Here is a 19092-nt window from a genome sequence, read left to right as displayed (position 1 = left end):
TGTTCCTTCCCAGCTGAGTACAGTAGTACACTCCTGTGATCCCATTGATTCAGGAGGCTGAGTCAGGAGGACCACAAGTTTGAGGGCAGCCTCAGCAACTTAGGGAGGCCCTAAGCAAATTAGCGAGATCCTGTCTCAAAATTAAAAATAATTTTGGTTTAATGGGTTTAATACCAAGTAAAAAGAAAAAAGTTTCTTCCCCTTGATCCAGCTAGGGAGATTATGATATAGAAATGTTTTCACAAATGTTTTAAAATGCAAAATTTTGACATTAGTTCTAATAGCAAGAAACTTGGAAGCAACCTAAATGTCCAACTTATTGTTGGGATAATAATAATAATAATAATCCAATAATAAGCTGGATGAGTGAGTGAGTTAGTCCATACAATGTGATGCCATTCAGTGCTTGGAGTGAGAGAGGTTGTGGGTACCAACTGAGCTATCTTTGCTTGCCCCCCCTCACCCCTGTACTATGTGTATATAGGCACTGGAAGGACAGAATGACCCACTGTCCCATTCACAGTCCCAAATTCCACCTATCCCATTTATGATCTTGAGGTGGCTGGTGGGGATGGATGACAGGATAAGCCAGCCTACCCCCTAGTCCCTCTTTCACTCAGGACCTTTTACCACACCAATAAGATCAGCTCCATATTTCCATGAACTACCTGGGCAGAATTGGTGGTTGTGTAACTTTTAAAGAAGGCCCCTTGCACTCTGTGGCTTTGTCTTCCAGCCTGGCACCCTCCTGTTTAGTATTCCAGAACCATCATTTGATTTGCATCTTGTCTTACCAAGATCCAAATGCATCCCTGCCTACCTCACCACCAATGGTTTTTTGGAAGGAATTTGATATTTCAAATTGGGAACTCAGAACTTTGTTCCTAAAACCTTTTTCATGGTAAAATACTAGGGAAAGGGGATGACATAATATTTTTGGACTCAGGGCCTTTAAATGTTTTTATATTTCTTGGGCTCCGAGAGTTATAAGAACATGCCTGGTATTCTTTTTAGCACATGGGCAGTGCCGAGACTTCTACCGTTACTTAAAAGTTAACTATGGGCACTCCTAAACTTACAATGGGGCCACATCCTGATAAACCCATGGTGAGTTGAAAATGCATATACTTAACTATGGACCATTCTGACTTAGCCACATAGTGCGCTGCATGCAGAGCATTGAGATGTTTCCTAGACTGGACCATTTTGGCTCAGCTGCCTGGGAGCTGCTGCCACCAGCATTGCAAGAGTATCTTGCATGTTATTAGCATAATAACATGAATGTGACTAGCCTAGGAAAGATCAAACTTCAAAATTCAAAGTACAGGGCTGGGGCTGCAGCTCAGTGGCAGAGTGCTTGCCTAGCATGCATGAGGCACTGGTTTGATCCTCAGCACAACATAAAAATAAACAAAGAAAGTAAAGGTTACAAAAAAATTAAAACAAAAAAATTCAAAGTACAGTGTCTATAGTGTGTATCACTTTCACACTATCTTAAAGTAAAAAATCAGGCAGTTGAAACGTTGTTAAGCTGAAAATGATCTGTGCTGGAAGAACTCCCTCCCTTTTACACAATCTGGCTTAAAACTCAGTCCCCCTTCTTCCCTTTCTTACTCCAGAGTCCACCCAGTCCTGGGCAGTCTAGCCTCCTAACTGACAGGGCCTCAGTGCCCACCTCCTTTAGCTCCATAGAATGTGCAGAGGCACCCAGGATGAGCCATGTGATCACAGATTTCTGGGCTTGGAAGCCCCTGGCTACAGCCATAGTGGCCTGGGGAGGAAAAGGTCACCTAACACCTTCCTCCTTCCTTCTCCTTCCCTCCTCCTACTGGATCCACCTCAAATCTGGTTCTAGAGCAGCTCTCTTCTGTCCCCACCTGGCTCTGGGCCTCCTTTGCCCAGTCCTGGGCTTTCCCCATGGTTTCCTCTCAACTCCTTCTCAAGGCTAGTTCCTTGGGGTATCTCTGGTTCTTCCCTCAACCCCTGAATTCCAGAAAGATCCCTCTTGCTCTCTCCTCCAAGCTACCAGTTTCTTAAGACCTTTTTCTTTATGGCTCAACTTCTAACTCCCTTTTTCTCACCCTTCCTATGGCCCATATCCGCATAGTTCCAGTCCCACAGGGTCCAACACAATGGCCACTAGCCACACATGGCTATTGAGCACCTGAAATAAGGTTAATCCAAAATGAGATGTGCTGCAAAACTTAGCACAAAAAAATATTTTATTAATAAGTTGATACTGATTACATTGTGGAAAGAACATATTTGGATATATTGGGTTAATTAAAACATTGTTAAAATTGAATTTTAACTATTTATTTTTACTTTTAAAATGCAGCTACTAGAAAGTGTGAAATTATGGATGTGCTTCCCTTTATATTTGTATTGGACAATGCTGGTCTAGGCTTTCTCCCATAGTCCCCAGCTCCAAGGGGTCACTCAATGGAATTATTTCAATGGTGACCTCCACATATGGCTCCGTCTTCACTGTTTTCCCCAAGCCTCTGGAGTAGGCACCAGCTTTCTGTGCTGACGCCTAGAAACTCACATCTCTACTCTGGCTCAGAGGCCACCCTGAGCGAGAACCAGATGTGTACCTCAAGCACTGAAAACAGGCTGGCCAGTGACATGAATTAGTTGTCCATTCGAGTTCCCCAATGAGTTGTGCAAGAATGGCTGCCTCAGAGACAGGGTCTGTGAGCCTACTGCTTAGTTTCCACATCCCGCAGAAGAGCAGACCTACTGGCCACCTCCCAGCAGTATAATAATAATAGGCAGAAAACGCTTAAGAGCATGGTGTTAAAGAAGTAGTAGTTCTTTTCCTGACATATTAGAGTCAGAAATCTGTCCCACATGGCCCATTTTATGGTTTGTACTGGGTTTATTCCCTTTCTCAGTAAAAATCCATTCGAAAATTGAAGCAGAGTATTCTTATCCTCTCTCTCTCTACATGGGACTTTGTGGGTAGAGAGTGGAGGTCATTGGGCAGGGGAAGGCCTAGGATGCTGGGAAAGAGGAAATGGATTCCTAAGCTGGTGCCTGGGAGGCAAGGGACAGTATGACCCTGCAGAGTGGCTGGCAGTGGACGGCCACATGGGCTGAGCCAGCACCCAAGTTGACTGTCTGTACAAGACTCAGCCCTTTCTATGAAGAGCAGGGAATGACCAGCTGTGGTCACAACCAGCCCACTTAAAGGACGGAGTCCAAGCAATATGACAACGGCAGAGTGTGTGCCTGCTGGGAATCAAGTTTATAAGCCAGATGTAATCTCTAAACTGGAGGAAAAGGCAATGTCGTGTCTGGCAGAGGGGAAAGCCATGACAGATGTAACACTGTCCGCCTGGAGGCAGGCAGCCTAGGAGAAAGCAAGTGAAGTCCCCTGCCCCCAGGTAGGCTTTATCCTCTGAGTTCCCAAGTGCCTGGCCTGAGGAGGTGTCAGGGCTGCTGCTGGTTCTTGTTTGTATTTCAAGGGGTGTCTGCACTTCATTGAAAAGAAACAACTGGGGTTTAGAAAAAGAAGGCATAGCCTGTGTATCAGAGCCTGAGATGGTCTCCAGCCCTGGTTCCTCATCTGCACTTCCTATACTTCTCTTAGATGATGATAAGCTATCCCACCATTTCTTCTGTACTCTGCTTTTATTAGCAGAGCATATGTCTTCAACTTACCTCCCTACTTCTTTTACTTTTTTAAAAAATTTAAAAACTGAGATTGGCAGCTACTTGGGAGGTTGAAACATGAGGATCACAAATTCAAGACCAAATAAAATATAAAAAGGGCTAGAGATGTAGCTCAGTGGTAAGGTGCCCCTGGGTTCAATCCCCAGTACCAAAAAACAAAAACAAAATCCAAAATAACAGCTGTCCACAGAGGCATGTGCCTGCAATCCCAGCAGTGAGGGAGGCTGAGTCAGGAGGATCACGAGTTCAAAGCCAGCCTAGCAAAAGCAAGGCACTAAACTCAGTGAGACCCTGTCTCTAAAAAAAAAAAAAAAAAAAAAAAAAAAATACAAAATAGGGCTGGGGATGTGACTCAGTGGTCAAGTGCCCTGGGTTCAATCTCTAGTACCCACCCCACTGCAAAAAAAAATCCAGAACAACAGTGATTAAAAAAACAAACAAACATGCTATTGGCTTAATATAAACTTAAAGGAGAAAAAGACTATTTTGCTGTTCTGGGTATTGTAAAGATGTCAAAATGCACCAAGAAGAGAAAAATGACTCCTGGCCCCACTTGCCAGCCAGGGGCAATTTTGGAGTATTTCTGACCTTTTTTTTAATGACTATTTTTTTTTTTTTTAGAGCAACAAAATTGAGAGCAAGATAGAGAAATTTCCCATCTATCTCCTGCCTTCACCCTTGCATATTCTCCTTGTCACCAACATCTGCTCTTCTTTTTATGCATAGTTTTGGAGTTGTCTTTCTCCCATAGTTGTGGTTCTGCTCTATGTGCAGTTTTGTGGGCACTTCCTTGTGTCATCAGGAGACCTTGTAACTGTGGTTTGTGATGGCAGCCTGACTGCGTTTAGCCACTCTTCCAATGTTAGATGTTTGAGTTGCTTCTAGTTTTACCATTTGTAAACAACAGGTTGGGGCGGGGGAAAGTGCCTCATCTATCTCTGTGGAAGAGAACAGGGAAAGCAAAGGGTTTGGGACCACATTGAGGATAAAGCTTCTGGAAGGGAAAACTCTAGGAGCTGATGCTTCACTATCTTGCTGGGGAGGGCTTTTACAGAGTGGCTCCCAGAGGCAGACCCAGGACCACAGATGGCTCTTAGAGGAGGCAGATTTCCTAACAGTTCCCTAACTGCAAGAGAGGGTGTGATGAGCTGCCCTGAAGTGGTGAGTTCCCCATTATAGTAAGTATTCAAAGATGGATCCAATTCAGGGATTATAATCCCACACAGAACATAACCTGACAAGATTGAATTGGGTTACATCTTCCATCTGTCTCAACTCTCAGGTTCTGGAGCTTTGTTTGATCCATCACAAACCCTTTAGTTAATGGAAATCTCAGCTCATGGGCATGAGGGGTTAAAGAGAGACAGTCTGGAAAGGAAGGAAGAACCTTGAACCTGAAGCCAAAAGATATGATGAGTTTTAATTCTTTTATAGGTAGGGAAACTGAGGCCCCAAAGGATTAAATATGGTTTGCCCTCAGTTTCCCTAACTATAAAATGTGGGTAACAAACCTTCCCTTTCCCCACCTATAAATGGAGGGTAACAATACTTGCCATGCCCAGTTTACAGAAGTACTGGGAGGAAATATGTGGGCTTTTACATGTAGCCTGTGACCCTCTATATATAAAAGGTATAATTATTAGTACGATGAAAATGACAATGAGGACATTAATGACAATGAGGATATACCAGTGGGACTGAGTACATATTTCCCCTGCTGCCCTGGGTCACTCTCCTTGGCAGTGGCCCTTTCCTTTAACTGTCCTCTCTCTCATCTTGCAGATCGATCCTGCGTCATTAGTTGCTGCGTCTGTGATGGCTGCCCCTTGTGCCTTGGCCCTCTCCAAGCTGATGTACCCAGAGGTGGAGGAGTCCAAGTTCAAGAGTAAGGAAGGAGTGAAACTGAGTCACGGGTGAGAGCAGCAAGGGGGCTGGCAGAGAGGGCGGTGGTGCCCAGGACCCAGAGCAGAGGTGGAGGGCAACAGCACGTGTTCTCTCTGCCTATTACTGGCTTCCTGGGCTACGACCACCTCTGCGGTCACTGCCCTGATTGTGGCTTCACTTGCTAAAACAGACTCCAGTTCTCACATCTTACAACAGACTGGTCAAAGCCTGTGGGTGGGGCCCGGCTCCTAGGGGTGGGGCCCCGGTCCCTGGAGGTGTAGGAGGGCCATAGAAAGGCTCCGGGCCAAGTTCCCTGTGTGCAGAGCTCTGACCACCAGGTGGCACCACGTACTGATATATAAGAGCCAACTTGATGTCAGTGACTACTAACATGTCATCACCATGGTCTTAAAAACATTTAATCGGGGGGCCTGGGGGGGGGCAGGGGGTGTGTCGGAGGACCTCCTGAGTGCTAAGCAAATGCTCCACCCCTGAGCTACACCCCCAGCCTATATTAATCCTTTAAAAATGTTGGAAAGATCCAGACGCAATGGTGCATGCCTATAATTCCGGCCACTCGGGAGATTGAGGCGGGAGGATCCCGAGTTCGAGTCCTTGCCGCAAAATAAGAAGGACTTGGGGTGCAGCTCAGTGGTAAAGGGTCCCTGGGTTCAGTCCCCAGTACCAAAAATAAACAAACAATAAAATAAGATTAAAAATAAAATAAAGATATTGAAAGGGTACCACTTTGGATTAATATGCTTGAGGACACAATGGGTAGCCCAACCTCAAACCTCCTGAAGCTCTACAGCAGCACTGTCCTATGGAAATAACACTGCTAGCCATGAGGTCTATCGCTTTACATTCTCTAGTCACTGTCTTGAAAACAGTAAAAAGAAACTGGTGATTTTAATAAAATATTTTACTTAGCCAAATACATCTAAAATATTGTCATTTCATCATATATTCAGTGTAAAAAGTACTAAGGATATTTTGCATTCTTTTTCTTTAAAATATGAAATCCTCAAAAATCTATATATTTTGCACTTAAAACAGAACTCAATTTGGACCAGCTTCCTTTCAAGTGGTCACAAGCCATATGGGGCTAATGGCTGCTGCCATGGACAGTGCAGTGCTAGAAATGTGGGTCTTATCCCAGTGCTGGCTCCTTCCTTTGGGTCTCAGAGAAAGTAAGGATTCTCTGATTCTGAAACAACCCGTCCAAGGTTCCTCCTGGAACTTCTAGGATGGGGACCCTTGTTGGTGGGCAATCATGATCACTCTTCATCCCAATAACAGAGAGGCCCAAAACCTCGTGGAAGCAGCCAGCGGTGGGGCTGCCATCTCAGTGAAGATGATTGCCAACATCGCCTCCAACCTGATTGCGTTTCTGTCTGTGCTGGCCTTTGTCAATGCTGCCCTCTCCTGGCTGGGAGACATGGTGGAGATCCAAGGGCTCAGCTTCCAGGTGGGGTTCCCGGATGTGGAGGGGAAGATCCTGGGGTTGGGGGTGGTGGGTGGTGACCCAGCAAAGCCCAGGCTTTGCCCTCAGTCCTAATCAGTCTTCTTGCTCTTGTACCCTCAGCTCATCTGCTCCTACATCTTAAGGCCTGTGGCCTTCCTGATGGGCGTTGCCTGGGAGGACTGCCCAGTGGTGGCTGAGCTGCTAGGAATCAAGCTGTTTCTGAATGAGTTTGTGGCATATCAGGAACTATCTCAGTACAGGCAGCGCCGCCTGGCAGGGGTCGAGGAGTGGGTTGGTGCAAAGAAGCAGTGGATCTCTGTGAGTATCTTGGTCCCCTTTCTATGGTGGGGAATGACACAGTTGCTCCTGAGGGACAACCGCTCCACCACACACACACACAAAGCTACTTTCCTGGCTACCTGGCTAAGACACACTGTGGCGATGTTTAACCACCCATGTTATTTATTGTCCTGGGAGACAGGACAGCATCAGGCTTACTGCCATCTTCCTCAAGACCTCTCAGGAGGCTGCGGTGCTGGAGAAGAGCATTGTTTGAAGTATCTGAGACCCTGCTCTAGGTGGGCCACCATTGGCTGTGGCATTAGGCTAGCCATTGCACCGCCTGTCTTCTGTTGGAAAACAGGAGTCTAATACTCTGTCTACCCCAAAGAAATACATGTGAATGTCCAGTGGGCTACATACATGAGTGTGCCGAGTGACCTCCCATCATGGTCCCTGTTAATATATTGGATTCAGTTTAGGAATTGGCTCTTTCTGTGAAATTTTATTTTAAGAACTATAAGATGCTATAAAAATTAACCCTTCTAAAATAAAAACACTAACTCTGGTAACATTGAGAATGAAAAAATTGCCAGATGTGGTGGTGCATACTTGTAATCTCAGCAATTTTGGAGGCTGAGAAAGGAGGATGGCAAGTTCGAGGCCAGCCTGGGCAATTTATCCAGACCCTGTCTCAAAATTAAAAATTAAAAAGGGTTGGAGATGTAGCTCAGTGATAGAACACCCCTGAATTATTCAATCCCCAGTACCACAAACACACACACACACACACACAAGAATGCAAAAATTACCTATAATCTCATCATACTAAAACTATAGCTATTGTTTATCTATTTTATTCTACTCTTTTAAAGAGAATTTACATAATCTCTACTAAAGCATCCATACTATATTGTAGTGTGCCGGGTGACCTCCCACCACGGTCCCTGTTAATATATTGGATTTCCTTCCTTCCTTCCTTCTTTCTTTCCTTCCTTTCTCCCTTTCTTTGCTTACTATTATGAAATTAGCATCATTTCTTAAAAATGTGGCGGTGCCAGGAACCTAGTACCTAGTACAGGCTAAGTATGAGCTTTACCACTGAGCTACACCCCCAGCCCACATAATTTTTAAAAATATTTATTATTTTTTAGTTGTAGTTGGACACAATACATTTGTTTTATTTATTTATTTTTATGTGTGCTGAGGATTGAACCCAGGGCCTTGCATGTGCAAGGTGAGTGCTCTACCTCTGAGCCACAACCCCAGCCCCCACATGATTTTTGATGCGTGTATCCTCACGTATTTAACCAATCTCCTGCTGTTGGGCCATTCAGATGAATTCCATTACTTGGCTGTACATGCCATACAGTGTGGAAGTGAATCTTTGTGTATAGTACTGTTCCCACCTCTTGGGTCATTTCCGCAGGAGCTTTCCCAGATGTGGGCTGGTTGAATCACATAGCATGAGTCCTCCTGTGGTTGCTGCCAGTAATTTTCCCAAAGGGTTGGAACAACTGAAATTGCCACCAGCTGTGCCCCATGAGCATTTATCTCACCACATGCTGAATAGCACTAGGGAGTTTCTACTTAGAAACAAGTTTTGCTACTTTAATGGGCAAATAATAGCTCATTGTTTTATTTTTCATTCTTGGGTGACTGAGAAATTTTAGTAAGAAATTTTTCTTAACTTCAATTATTTTTAAGTCTCTCCCCACCCCACCCTCACCACACTTGGGACTACACCCAGGAGTGCTCTACCACTGAACTACATCCAGCCCTTTTTTTTAATTAATTAATTTATTTATTTATTTATTTTGTTTTGAGACAGAGTATCATCACTCAGTTGCCCAAACTGGCCTAGAACTTGTGATCCTCCAGCCTCCTGAGTAGCTGAGATTATAGGCATTATGCTTCCAGTAGCCCAGCTTCCAACTACAACTTAAAATAAGTTGTAAATGAATATGTTTTTTAGTTTTTTTTTTAAAAAAAGTGTATGAAGTAACAGCATGTTTCCCCTCACTCCTTGTCCTTGCTTTGATCTCACCATACCTCAGAGGTAATCAAGTGTCTGATTCTTCATAATTTTTTTTTTGGTAGGAGGTACCAGGGATTGAACTCAGAGGCACTCAACCACTGAGCCATTCCCCAGCCCTATTTGTATTTTTATTTAGAGATAGGGTCTCACTGAGTTGCTTGGTGCCTCGCTAAATTGCTGAGGCTGGTCTGGATTTAGGATCTTCCTGTCTCAGCCTCCTGAGCCACTGGGATTACAGGCTTGCACCACCATGCCTGGTCCTGTGCTCAGATTTTTAATGAATCTTATTCTTTCATCAAGTATTTGTGGAGATCATTTAGGTGCGAGGCACTCTGCTAGGCAAAAAAGGATAAAAAGGGGACTTAAACAACCATGATTCCTGGTCTCATTTCTCTCTTATTGAGAGACATAGGCAAAACACAGTAAAGCAAAGCAATGAAAGATTACCACAATTTGTGGTAAATTCTATAAAGGAAAAACAAGTAAAAACAGGGAGGGAGGTTCTCTTGGCTGAACTGGTTGAAGAAAGTCTCCTTGAGGTGTAACATTTAGGCCAAGACTTGAAGGGAAGAATATTCTAGACAAATGAAGAGACATGTGCAAAGGCCCTGAGATTGAAAGCACATAGTATGCTCAGAGAACTGAGGGTAGTACAGCTAGAGCATATTGTGAGAGTATGACCCAGGGAGTATAGGAAGTCACTGAAGACTTGACCTTTACATCTTAAGAAAGTCATACGAGCTGGGCATGGTGTTGCACACCTATAATTTCCAGCCATTCAGGAGGCTGAGGCAGGAGGATCACAAATTCGAGGTCAGCCTCAGTAACTTAGCAAGACCCTGTCTCAAAATAAAAATAAAAAGGACTGGGATGTAGCTCAGTGGTAAAATACTGGTTCACACTCTCAGTATTAAAAAGAAGAAGAAGAAGAAGGTTGTTTAGCTGGTCTATAAAGCACCATTGTACGTGAGCAAGCAGGAATAAGATACCTTAATATTTTTTCAATTAATATTTGCATAAACTTTTAAAATTAGAGCATTATAATTACACATAGTATTTGAGTTCATTTTAACAAACTAATACATGCAAGGAATTTGATTTCAATCCCCATTTCCCCATTTTCCCTCCCCTCGTTCCTCCCCCATTCTCCCTACTCTATTTTCTTCACTCCTTTATTTATCTAGTTTTGGTGCATAAATTAGTTATGTTATAATGAAATTAACTCTTTTCATATTTCCTCTATATATTTTTCCTGTTTCTTCTTTCTTTTCCCCTTCATTTTCTATATAGGGATTTGTTTTCTCAACATAGATTTTTACACCAAATCTTTTCCTTTGTGATTTCTCCTATTATTTCTGTAATTTATATGCTAAAATGATATCTGGTAAGTATTAAATCCCTGGAACAAGGCAAGGAAGTCATTAAGATAATGAATTTTATAGTTATAACTGAGTTCAAATTCTGACAAAGTCACCTTCTTGCTGTGTGAACTTCTTACTGAACCTGAGTCTCAGTTTGGTCCTCTCCAAAATGAGTGTAATACTATCTTGTAACTATAATTATTATTATCCTAAATTTTCTATCATTCTACATTTAAAATATTTGTCTGCTTCTATGATCTGAAGGGAATTTTATATACAATGTGAGATATGGATCTAAGCCAATTTTTTTTTTTTTTTTTTTTTTTTTTTTTAATTTTTTATTGTTGGCTGTTCAAAACATTACATAGTTCTTGATATATCATATTTCACAATTTGATTCAAGTGGGTTATGAGCTCCCATTTTTACCCCATATACAGATTGCAGAATCACGTCAGTTACACATCCATTGATTTACATATTGCCATACTAGTGTCTGTTGTATTCTGCTGTCTTTCCTATCCTCTACTATCCCCCCTCCCCTCCCCTCCCCTCCCCTCCCCTCTTCTCTCTCTGCCCCCTTTACTGACATTCGTTTGTCCCCCTTGTATTATTTTTCCCCTTCCCCTCACTTCCTCTTGTATGTACTTTTGTATACCTCTGAGGGTCTCCTTCCATTTCCATGCATTTTCCCTTCTCTCTCCCTTTCCCTCCCACCTCTCATCCCTGTTTAATGTTAATCTTCTTCTCATGCTCTTCGACCCTACTCTGTTCTTAGCTACTCTCCTTATATCAAAGAAGACATTTGACATTTGTTTTTTAGGGATTGGCTAGCTTCACTTAGCATAATCTGCTCTAATGCCATCCATTTCCCTGTAAATTCTATGATTTTGTCATTTTTTAATGCAGAGTAATACTCCATTGTGTATAAATGCCACATTTTTTTTATCCATTCATCCATTGAAGGGCATCTAGGTTGGTTCCACAGTCTAGCTATTGTGAATTGTGCTGCTATGACTAAGCCAATTTTTTCCCCCAAATTGTTCCATTTTGGGTCTTAATGCTTCTTTCTGGAAAATTAAAAAAAAACAAAACAAAACACTTCAGAACAAAACAGAAGCACTACCTTGTTTAATTGCCCACTCAATGCCTGGTATTTCCCATATATCATAATATAATCCTTATCACAGTCCTGAAGCTTCAAGAAGCTGCTGACCTGCCCATAGTGGGGACAAGCCTGGAAGCCAAGCTGGACGCCGGGTGCCTTACTCTTTCCAGTGGGGCCCACTGTCCCCTCTCAGCCTGACAGTTCCCCACAAGGTCTCTCAGCCCAGGGCTTTCACAGCCACCGGAAGCAGAAGACTATAGAGCACCAAAAGCGGGGCCCTTCTCCAAGCGCCCCCTCTGGCCAGAGTGAGAACCAGGCTGAATCACACCCCAAAAGGCTGGTATTTAAGAACAGAGGGTTGAAGATGAGAGGATCGAGGGCAGCTATGTTGTTGAAGTGGCAGAATTCCAGCTGACTTAGATGTGGGACAGCAAGACCAGGAAAGGGGCAGCACAGAGGGTTCCGAAGTCAAGGGCACATGGAAAGTGGGTAAAAACAAAGCCAGAGCCTGGGCAGCGTGGGAGTGCTCTTGTCCCAACTGAGGGCAGCCCGTCCTCACACACCGTCTGTATTTTCAGGACAGAGCAGAAATTCTCACGACGTACGCCCTCTGTGGATTCGCCAACTTCACCTCTATTGGGATCATGCTGGGAGGCCTGAGTGAGTCCTATGGGGACCCCTACCCCGCCCCAGCATCTGAGGGAGTCAGGAACCTGAACTCACTGGGGACTCAGGCCTCAGTTGTCCCACTTGTCTAAGGCAGGAGCCTGAACAAGATGGCCGTGGGGCTCAGCAGCCCAGTCCTAGAGTTCCATGATTTCTCTGCTGCAGGGGATGGCCCCTCTGCAGGTCCTCCTTCAGGAAGCCTCAGGGCTTAGTCCCACAGTTGAAAGGGGTGATGAAGTGAGTGAGCGGAGAGTGAGTTGGGGACATAAATAAAGGAAGGACACTTCCCACCCCTTCTGTTTCCCATTTCCTACTTCCCCAAATGTGAGTTCTCAGGGGCAATGTGAGTGCTTCTGCAAATGTGTTTTCTCCCTTTTCCCCTCCACATCCCAACAGTAGAGAGGAAGTTTCCACACTGTTCTCAGCTTTTTGCAGGGGGTGGGGGTTGTACTAGAACTTGAACCACGGAGCCACATCCCCCAACCCTTTTTATTTTGAAGTTGCTGAGGCTGAGGGCTGGGGCTATAGCTCAGTTGGTAGAATGCTTGCTTCACGTGCACAAGGCCTCTGGTGGCAATCCCCAGCACCACTCTCTCTCTCTCTCACACACACACACACACACACACACACACACGAGTTGCTGAGGCTGGCCTCCAACTTTTGATCCTCCCACCTCAGCCTCTTGAGTTGTTGGGATTACAGGCATGTGCCACCACAGCTGGCTGTTCTTAGCTCTTCAACAATAACATCCTCTTTTTACAGCCACCCTGTGGTGCAATCAGCCTGTGTGTGTGTGTGTGTGTGTGTGTGTGTGTGTGTGTGTGTGATTGTTTCTATAGTGCTGGGGATCAAACCTAGAACCTTGTATGTGCTAGGCAAGCACTCTACCATGAGCCTACACCCCCAGCCCTAATCAACCCATTTTACAGAGCAGGAAACTGGATCTCTGAGAGTAAAATAACAGCCCAATTCATTCAACTAACAAGTGTCTGAGCCTATATTTAGTCCCAGGTCTGCCAGATTTGATAGTTAAATTCTTTTTCTGCATCTGCCACTGATGATGCGTGGAAGACGACTGGATCATATCCTAGGGGGCAGGAGCCAGGCCTTAGAGGACTCCCAAACTCGGGTGACCGGCAGGGACAACATCTGTCCTCTGACCATGCAGAAGAGGAGAATCAGCAGATGAGCCAGACCACAATCTGTGGTCGGAGAGGCACATGGAATCCCTGGCCCTGAGCACTCTTGTCCCCTTGCAGCCTCCCTGGTCCCCCAGCGGAAGAGTGACTTCTCTCAGGTTGTGCTCCGTGCGCTCTTCACGGGAGCCTGCGTGTCCCTGATGAATGCCTGTGTGGCAGGTGAGTTCAGGCCAGTGGGCTTGGGACTTGGAGCCCTAATCTTCTAGCTGGCCCCTGGGCTGTGCCCACCAGTGACTTTCCCTCCACAGGAATCCTGTATGTGCCCAGGGGGGCTGAGGTTGACTGTGTGTCCCTCCTGAATAGCACCCTCAGCAGCAGCAGTTTTGAGGTATACAACTGCTGCCGCCAGGCCTTCCAAAAGTAAGATCCTGGGCCATGGGGGGAGTGGAGGAGCAAAATGTGAGGGAGCACACAGCACCCAAGTGCCTGGATGCCTTTGGCACAGGCAGGTAGGGTAGAAAATGTCCTGGCTATAGCTGATGTGACATGGGGAGGAGGAAGGGAAGACTTGAAGACCAAATCTGGGGAGGAAGTGTGGACCAGAGACGCAGAATGACTTTCCCAGGGTGCACAACCTGGCCGGCAGAGGTAGGCCTGGAGCTCACACTGTACCTTTGCTTTCTTTTCAGCACCAGTCTGGAGTTCAGCCCAGTGGCGCTGGACAACTGCTGTCGATTTTACAACCATACAATCTGTACATAGCGGGGACAAAACATCTTTGGGGCCATTCTTCCCAGGAAGCATCAGTCCTCACCCTTCCCATTCTAGGAAGCCACAGGGCTAGACCTGCCTCCGTCCCACAATTGGGAGGGTGACAGAGCAAGTGGGAAGTGAGTGGGGACATAAGAAAATGGAGGACACCTCCCACTCCTGATCTCCTTTCCACTCCTCTGTTTCCTAGCTCCCCAAACTTGAATTCTCAGAGTCACCTCTGCCTTCTCCTCTCTCGCCTCTACTTCTAACAGCACTATGGGCCTTTCTGTTTCTCTCTCCTTGGGGTCTCTCGTGTACACCTTCCCTTGTATCATCACAAGTGTGTCACACCCAAAGCCTCCTTCTCTCCCCTCTTCCCTCCCTGAGTGCCGGACTGTCTTTGTGTCATCTTCTGCTAGAAGTTGTCTTCTGGAGACCCTTCCTCTGCTTTCAGACTCCCGCACTCCCTTCCCCATGGCGTTTCCCAAATTGGTGTCCTGTGGAACATTGTCCCATGGGGCAGTCAGAGGATTTCAGGATCCACCAGGTTTGGAAATAAAGTTAGATAGGGTTGGGGGTTTTGTTGTTGTTTGTTTGTTTGTTTATTATTTTTTATTTTTTTTTACTGTGGACTTGTCCACAATTCATAGGGATATTATATGTTTTCCAAATTTATTTTATCATAAGAATTTTTTTTTTTTTTTGGTACTGGGGATTAAAGCCAGGGGTACTTTACCCAGCCTTTGTTGTTGTTGTTGTTACTGTTTTGAGACAGGATCTCACTAAGTTGCCAAGGCTGGCCTTGTGATCCTCCTGTCTCAGCCTCCCAAGTAGCTGGGATTTTAGGCATGCAATACAGTGCCCAGCGCATAAAAACTTTTTTGATGAGAGCATCTCCTGTTTGAAGTTTCATGGAATACATCTGGGGAAATATTGGTTAATGCTCAAACTACTTTACCTTCTTGACTAGCAAATGTTTACAAAGCCCTTTGTGCCAGGTACCGTTCTTGGTGTTTTATATGTTTTAACTCAATTCTTATAGTAATCCTATGAGATTAATACTACTCTCAGCCCAAGTTGAGGAATCAGAGTCCCCAAGAGGTTAAGTAACTTGCCCAGAGTGATGCAAGGAGGACAGGTAGGTTTCAAACCCAGGGCATCCAAATCTACTGCATGGTGTTAACCTCTGTTGGCTGCTAGTGTTGGAAGAGCTCTGTTAGGTATCTTGCCCTCACCTCCTCCCCCCTGCCTTTTCTTCCAATCCAAGCCCTCTGCTCCACGGGGGTCAGATGTTGTCACCTTTTTCTGGATCCTCTCCATCTCATTCCAGCCTGTGCTGTTCCCATTTCAGTGATCATTTTCCCCAGCAGCTTTGGCTTCAGTGACCTGCAAAGCACCTTGTCCCTGTGGTCACTGGGAATTGGCACCTTCACCCCCACTCACCACATCTCACTTCCTTTCCAGTTCAGCTGCCCTGGGTGGCAGCTACCAGGTTCAGCCACAGTGGGCCAAGTCCTGCATCTGTCTGTCAGTGGGTGCTGGCTCTGCCCCTTGACCACCACAGGCTGACTGACTCAAAGCCTGAGTCCTTCCCTTAGCCCTGCAGAACGGAGCTTGGCCTAATCCCACACCTGAGGGCTATGGTCCCTGCCTTGCTCTCCGCAGCTCCCTACTCAGCCCCTGCCCCTGCTCCAGCTCCCCTTGGGCTGTTGGTAGGATGACCACACAACCATCTCCCAGGATCACTACCTGCCCCTTTCCTACTATCTAATGGCTTCAGCCCCTCCAGTCAGATCTTGGAATAGTCCATGGATGCCCCCGTGCAGCATCCCCAGATTCCTGCACACCTCACATGGCCAGTGGCATTCCCTGGAAGACTATAAGTCCCTGGGACACCAGGATCACAATACTTCTGTTTTCTCCCCAGTGCCTAGCACAGTGCTGGACTCATGAAAGGCGCTGAATAAATGTTTGTAGAGTTGAATTGCAGCTTCTCTAAGGGGCTCCGTGTGTAGAACATGCTGTATAGGATAGATTGCTGTTGTGATCTGGGGGACAGGCAAGATTAAGAGCTCCTTCATCATAGAGCAGCAGATTTTTACCCTCTCCATCACCCACCATGCTCCTTCTTTCTTATCTTGCACCCACAGAAGTTGGGAGCCCCGTGAGGATGAGGCTGCAAATACATATGGTTTCGAGGAGGCCCCAGTGCTGATACCAGATGCCCAGGCTTAACTGTAACCCAGGCACAGAAGCAGCAGCTTTTAAGTCAGGGTTGACACAGATTCCTCTACCAACCCCTCCCACAGTCATGACAGGCATTGCTAATCTATCACAGAACTCCTCTCACTGCCTCTAGAAGAAACTTCAGATTCTGTAACAGCTCAGCATTAGATAAGCCCACTAACAAGTGGTTCAAGGTGCCTTTTCAGGAGATAAATATTTGCTACCTCTATGCTATGAAATAGATCCAAACTACCATTGAGTTTCTGTAAAAGGGATTGAAGTTTTTGTAAAAAGACTTTAGAAATTAAAAGAGGTACGAAACAGAGGGATTCCCACAAACAATGGAAGTCGTGTAAGTAATTCTTCTATTCTAAAACTATCACAAAATTCATATGTTGAAATTGTAACTTCATGATGATGGCATTAAGAGGTGGGGCCTTTGGGGTATGATTAGGTCATGAGGGTGGAGCTCACACAAATGGGATCAGAGCCCTTATAAAGGCTCTGGAGAGTTTCCTCACCCACCATGTGAGGTTAGAGTGAGAAGTTGTCACTCTGCAAGCCAGAATTCAACCATGCTGGCACCCTGACCCTGGACTCCCAGCCCCAAGATCTGTGAGAAATAAATTTTGTTTATGAACCACCCAGTTGATGATATTTTGTTTTAGAGTCTGAACTAAGAGCCCCCACCCTCATGATGTCATCAGAACCTAATTATCTGCCAAAGGCCCCACCAGCAAATTCCATCCCACTGGGGGTTGGAGCTTCAACATATCAATTAAGGGGGGATATAATACAGTCTATAAAGCCCTACTATGTGCCAGACTCTGAGCTAAAACTGAGAGAACAGCTGAGAACCAAACTCTAATGAGCTAAAGGAGTGGAATCTTCCTTAGAGAAGAGGGACTGGAAAAGGAAATCCTAAGAGCCTCTTGCAGTAAGCAGACCTTGAGAAGAAGGAGGAGGGAAATGATCTCTAGGAGGACTTCTCAGGTTTCCATTGGTAGATCTGCTAATGGCATTTTTGAGACTAATTAGATATTATAAAGTAAAAATAAGGCCAGGGTAGGATTATACAAATTATGGTTTATAGTGTTATCTACTTTAACACAGAATATACTGCAATATTGGGCTAACTAAAAGATAATGATTTTTTTACATAAAAATTTATTATTAATAATAAAATCCATTTTTATTTATATCAAGTATGTCAATGTGATCACACATTTTTACATAAATATGTTTCTTGAAACAAGTAGATTCAGGGCTGGGGCTGTAGCTCAGTGGCAGAGCATCTGTCTAGCACATATCAGCCACTGGGTTTGATCTTTAGCTCCACATAAAAATAATCAAATAAAATAAAGGCATGCTGTTCAACTACAACTACAAAAATAAAAAAAAATAAAATAAAAAGAAAGAAACAAGTAGATTCTGTGTTCTTCTATATTTAGTGTAATAATAATCAACATACAAGATTCAATTGTTATTTTATTTAATTTTTAATTTTTTTAAATGTAAACTTCTTTTTTTATATACCTTTATTCCATTCGTTTATTTTTATGTGGTGCTGAGGATCAAACACAGGACCCTGTGCATGCTAGGCGAACACTCTACCACTGAGCCACAACCCCAGCCCCTCAATTGTTATTTTAAATTAAGTTCTAGTGGGGTGATGTGTTGAATTCCTTTCAGACCTGTGACCATATGAATGACTTAATTTGGAGATATTAGCAAAAGTCCACATTGACATCTTTCATGGGCGGAAGGCTCCTGACCCCTCCTGTTGTCCCCTGCATAGTCTTGATCCCCAACAAAAGAACTGAATGGGCTTTGCTCATGGAAATGACTGGAGACCCCAAGCATGATGAGAGCAGAACCCATGCAGCAGGGCTGGCGGTGGCCATCCAGGGAGCTGCCTGTAGCCAGGCTCGGAGCAACTAGAGAGGGGCTATCCTGCTTCCAAGATGGTGCAGGGCCTGCCAGGGGAAGGTAGGGACAGCATGCTCTAAGGAGAGAGCCAGGAGCTCAGTGGGGTAAGGCTGGGATGTTGGCCTGTTGGTGATGGGCCCAGGCCTCATTGTCACATCTAGAGAACAAGGAGGACATATGGATGTGGGTAAGGTAAAGGAGAGCCCAAAATTCTAGTCTGTATGAGGCACACAAATCAATCAGACTGATCCACACAACTTCCTACAGTAGGCTTTCTCCACTTGGTACTGAATGCCATTTCCCCCTAATCTGTCAGAGGCCAATACTTTTATAAAGAAAATAAAAATGAATCATTGGAAAAAAAATAGTAAAGACAGATGAAGTACAGTCATCCATTGGTACCTGTTGGGGATTGGTTTCAGGATCCCTGGCAGATATCCAAATCATGGGTACTCAAGTTCCTTATATAAAATGGTGTAGTATTTACATATAACCTAAGTTCATCCTCCCTTACACTTTAGACCCTCTCTAGGTTATTTGTACTGTGACACCATTAGGCCCAAAGCAA

At 44.8% G+C, this 19092-nt stretch overlaps 2 protein-coding genes across 4 annotated transcripts in view; one reads left to right on the top strand and one right to left on the bottom strand.

Annotated features, from left to right (window-relative positions):
• Slc28a1 (solute carrier family 28 member 1) overlaps positions 1-16353 on the top strand; it is a 51609-nt gene extending 35256 nt beyond the window's left edge. For 2 of the 3 annotated variants that reach the window (XM_071608582.1, XM_071608581.1), the window contains 7 exons: positions 5461-5591; positions 6862-7030; positions 7148-7345; positions 12390-12471; positions 13737-13835; positions 13925-14036; positions 14306-16353. In XM_071608582.1, coding sequence (XP_071464683.1) covers positions 5461-5591; positions 6862-7030; positions 7148-7345; positions 12390-12471; positions 13737-13835; positions 13925-14036; positions 14306-14378 — 864 coding nt within the window. In that variant the 3' untranslated portion in view covers positions 14379-16353. Of the gene's footprint in view, positions 1-5460; positions 5592-6861; positions 7031-7147; positions 7346-11893; positions 11986-12389; positions 12472-13736; positions 13836-13924; positions 14037-14305 lie in introns of those variants that run through there. The other variant, XM_071608583.1, reaches the window with a different exon arrangement.
• Znf774 (zinc finger protein 774) overlaps positions 1-19092 on the bottom strand; it is a 596184-nt gene that overhangs the window by 359548 nt on the left and 217544 nt on the right.

The sequence above is a fragment of the Marmota flaviventris genome, chromosome 2, assembly GCF_047511675.1.
Source record: "Marmota flaviventris isolate mMarFla1 chromosome 2, mMarFla1.hap1, whole genome shotgun sequence".
In the NCBI taxonomy this organism is placed as follows: Eukaryota; Metazoa; Chordata; class Mammalia; order Rodentia; family Sciuridae; genus Marmota; species Marmota flaviventris.
This window is presented reverse-complemented; position numbering and strand designations above follow the sequence as displayed.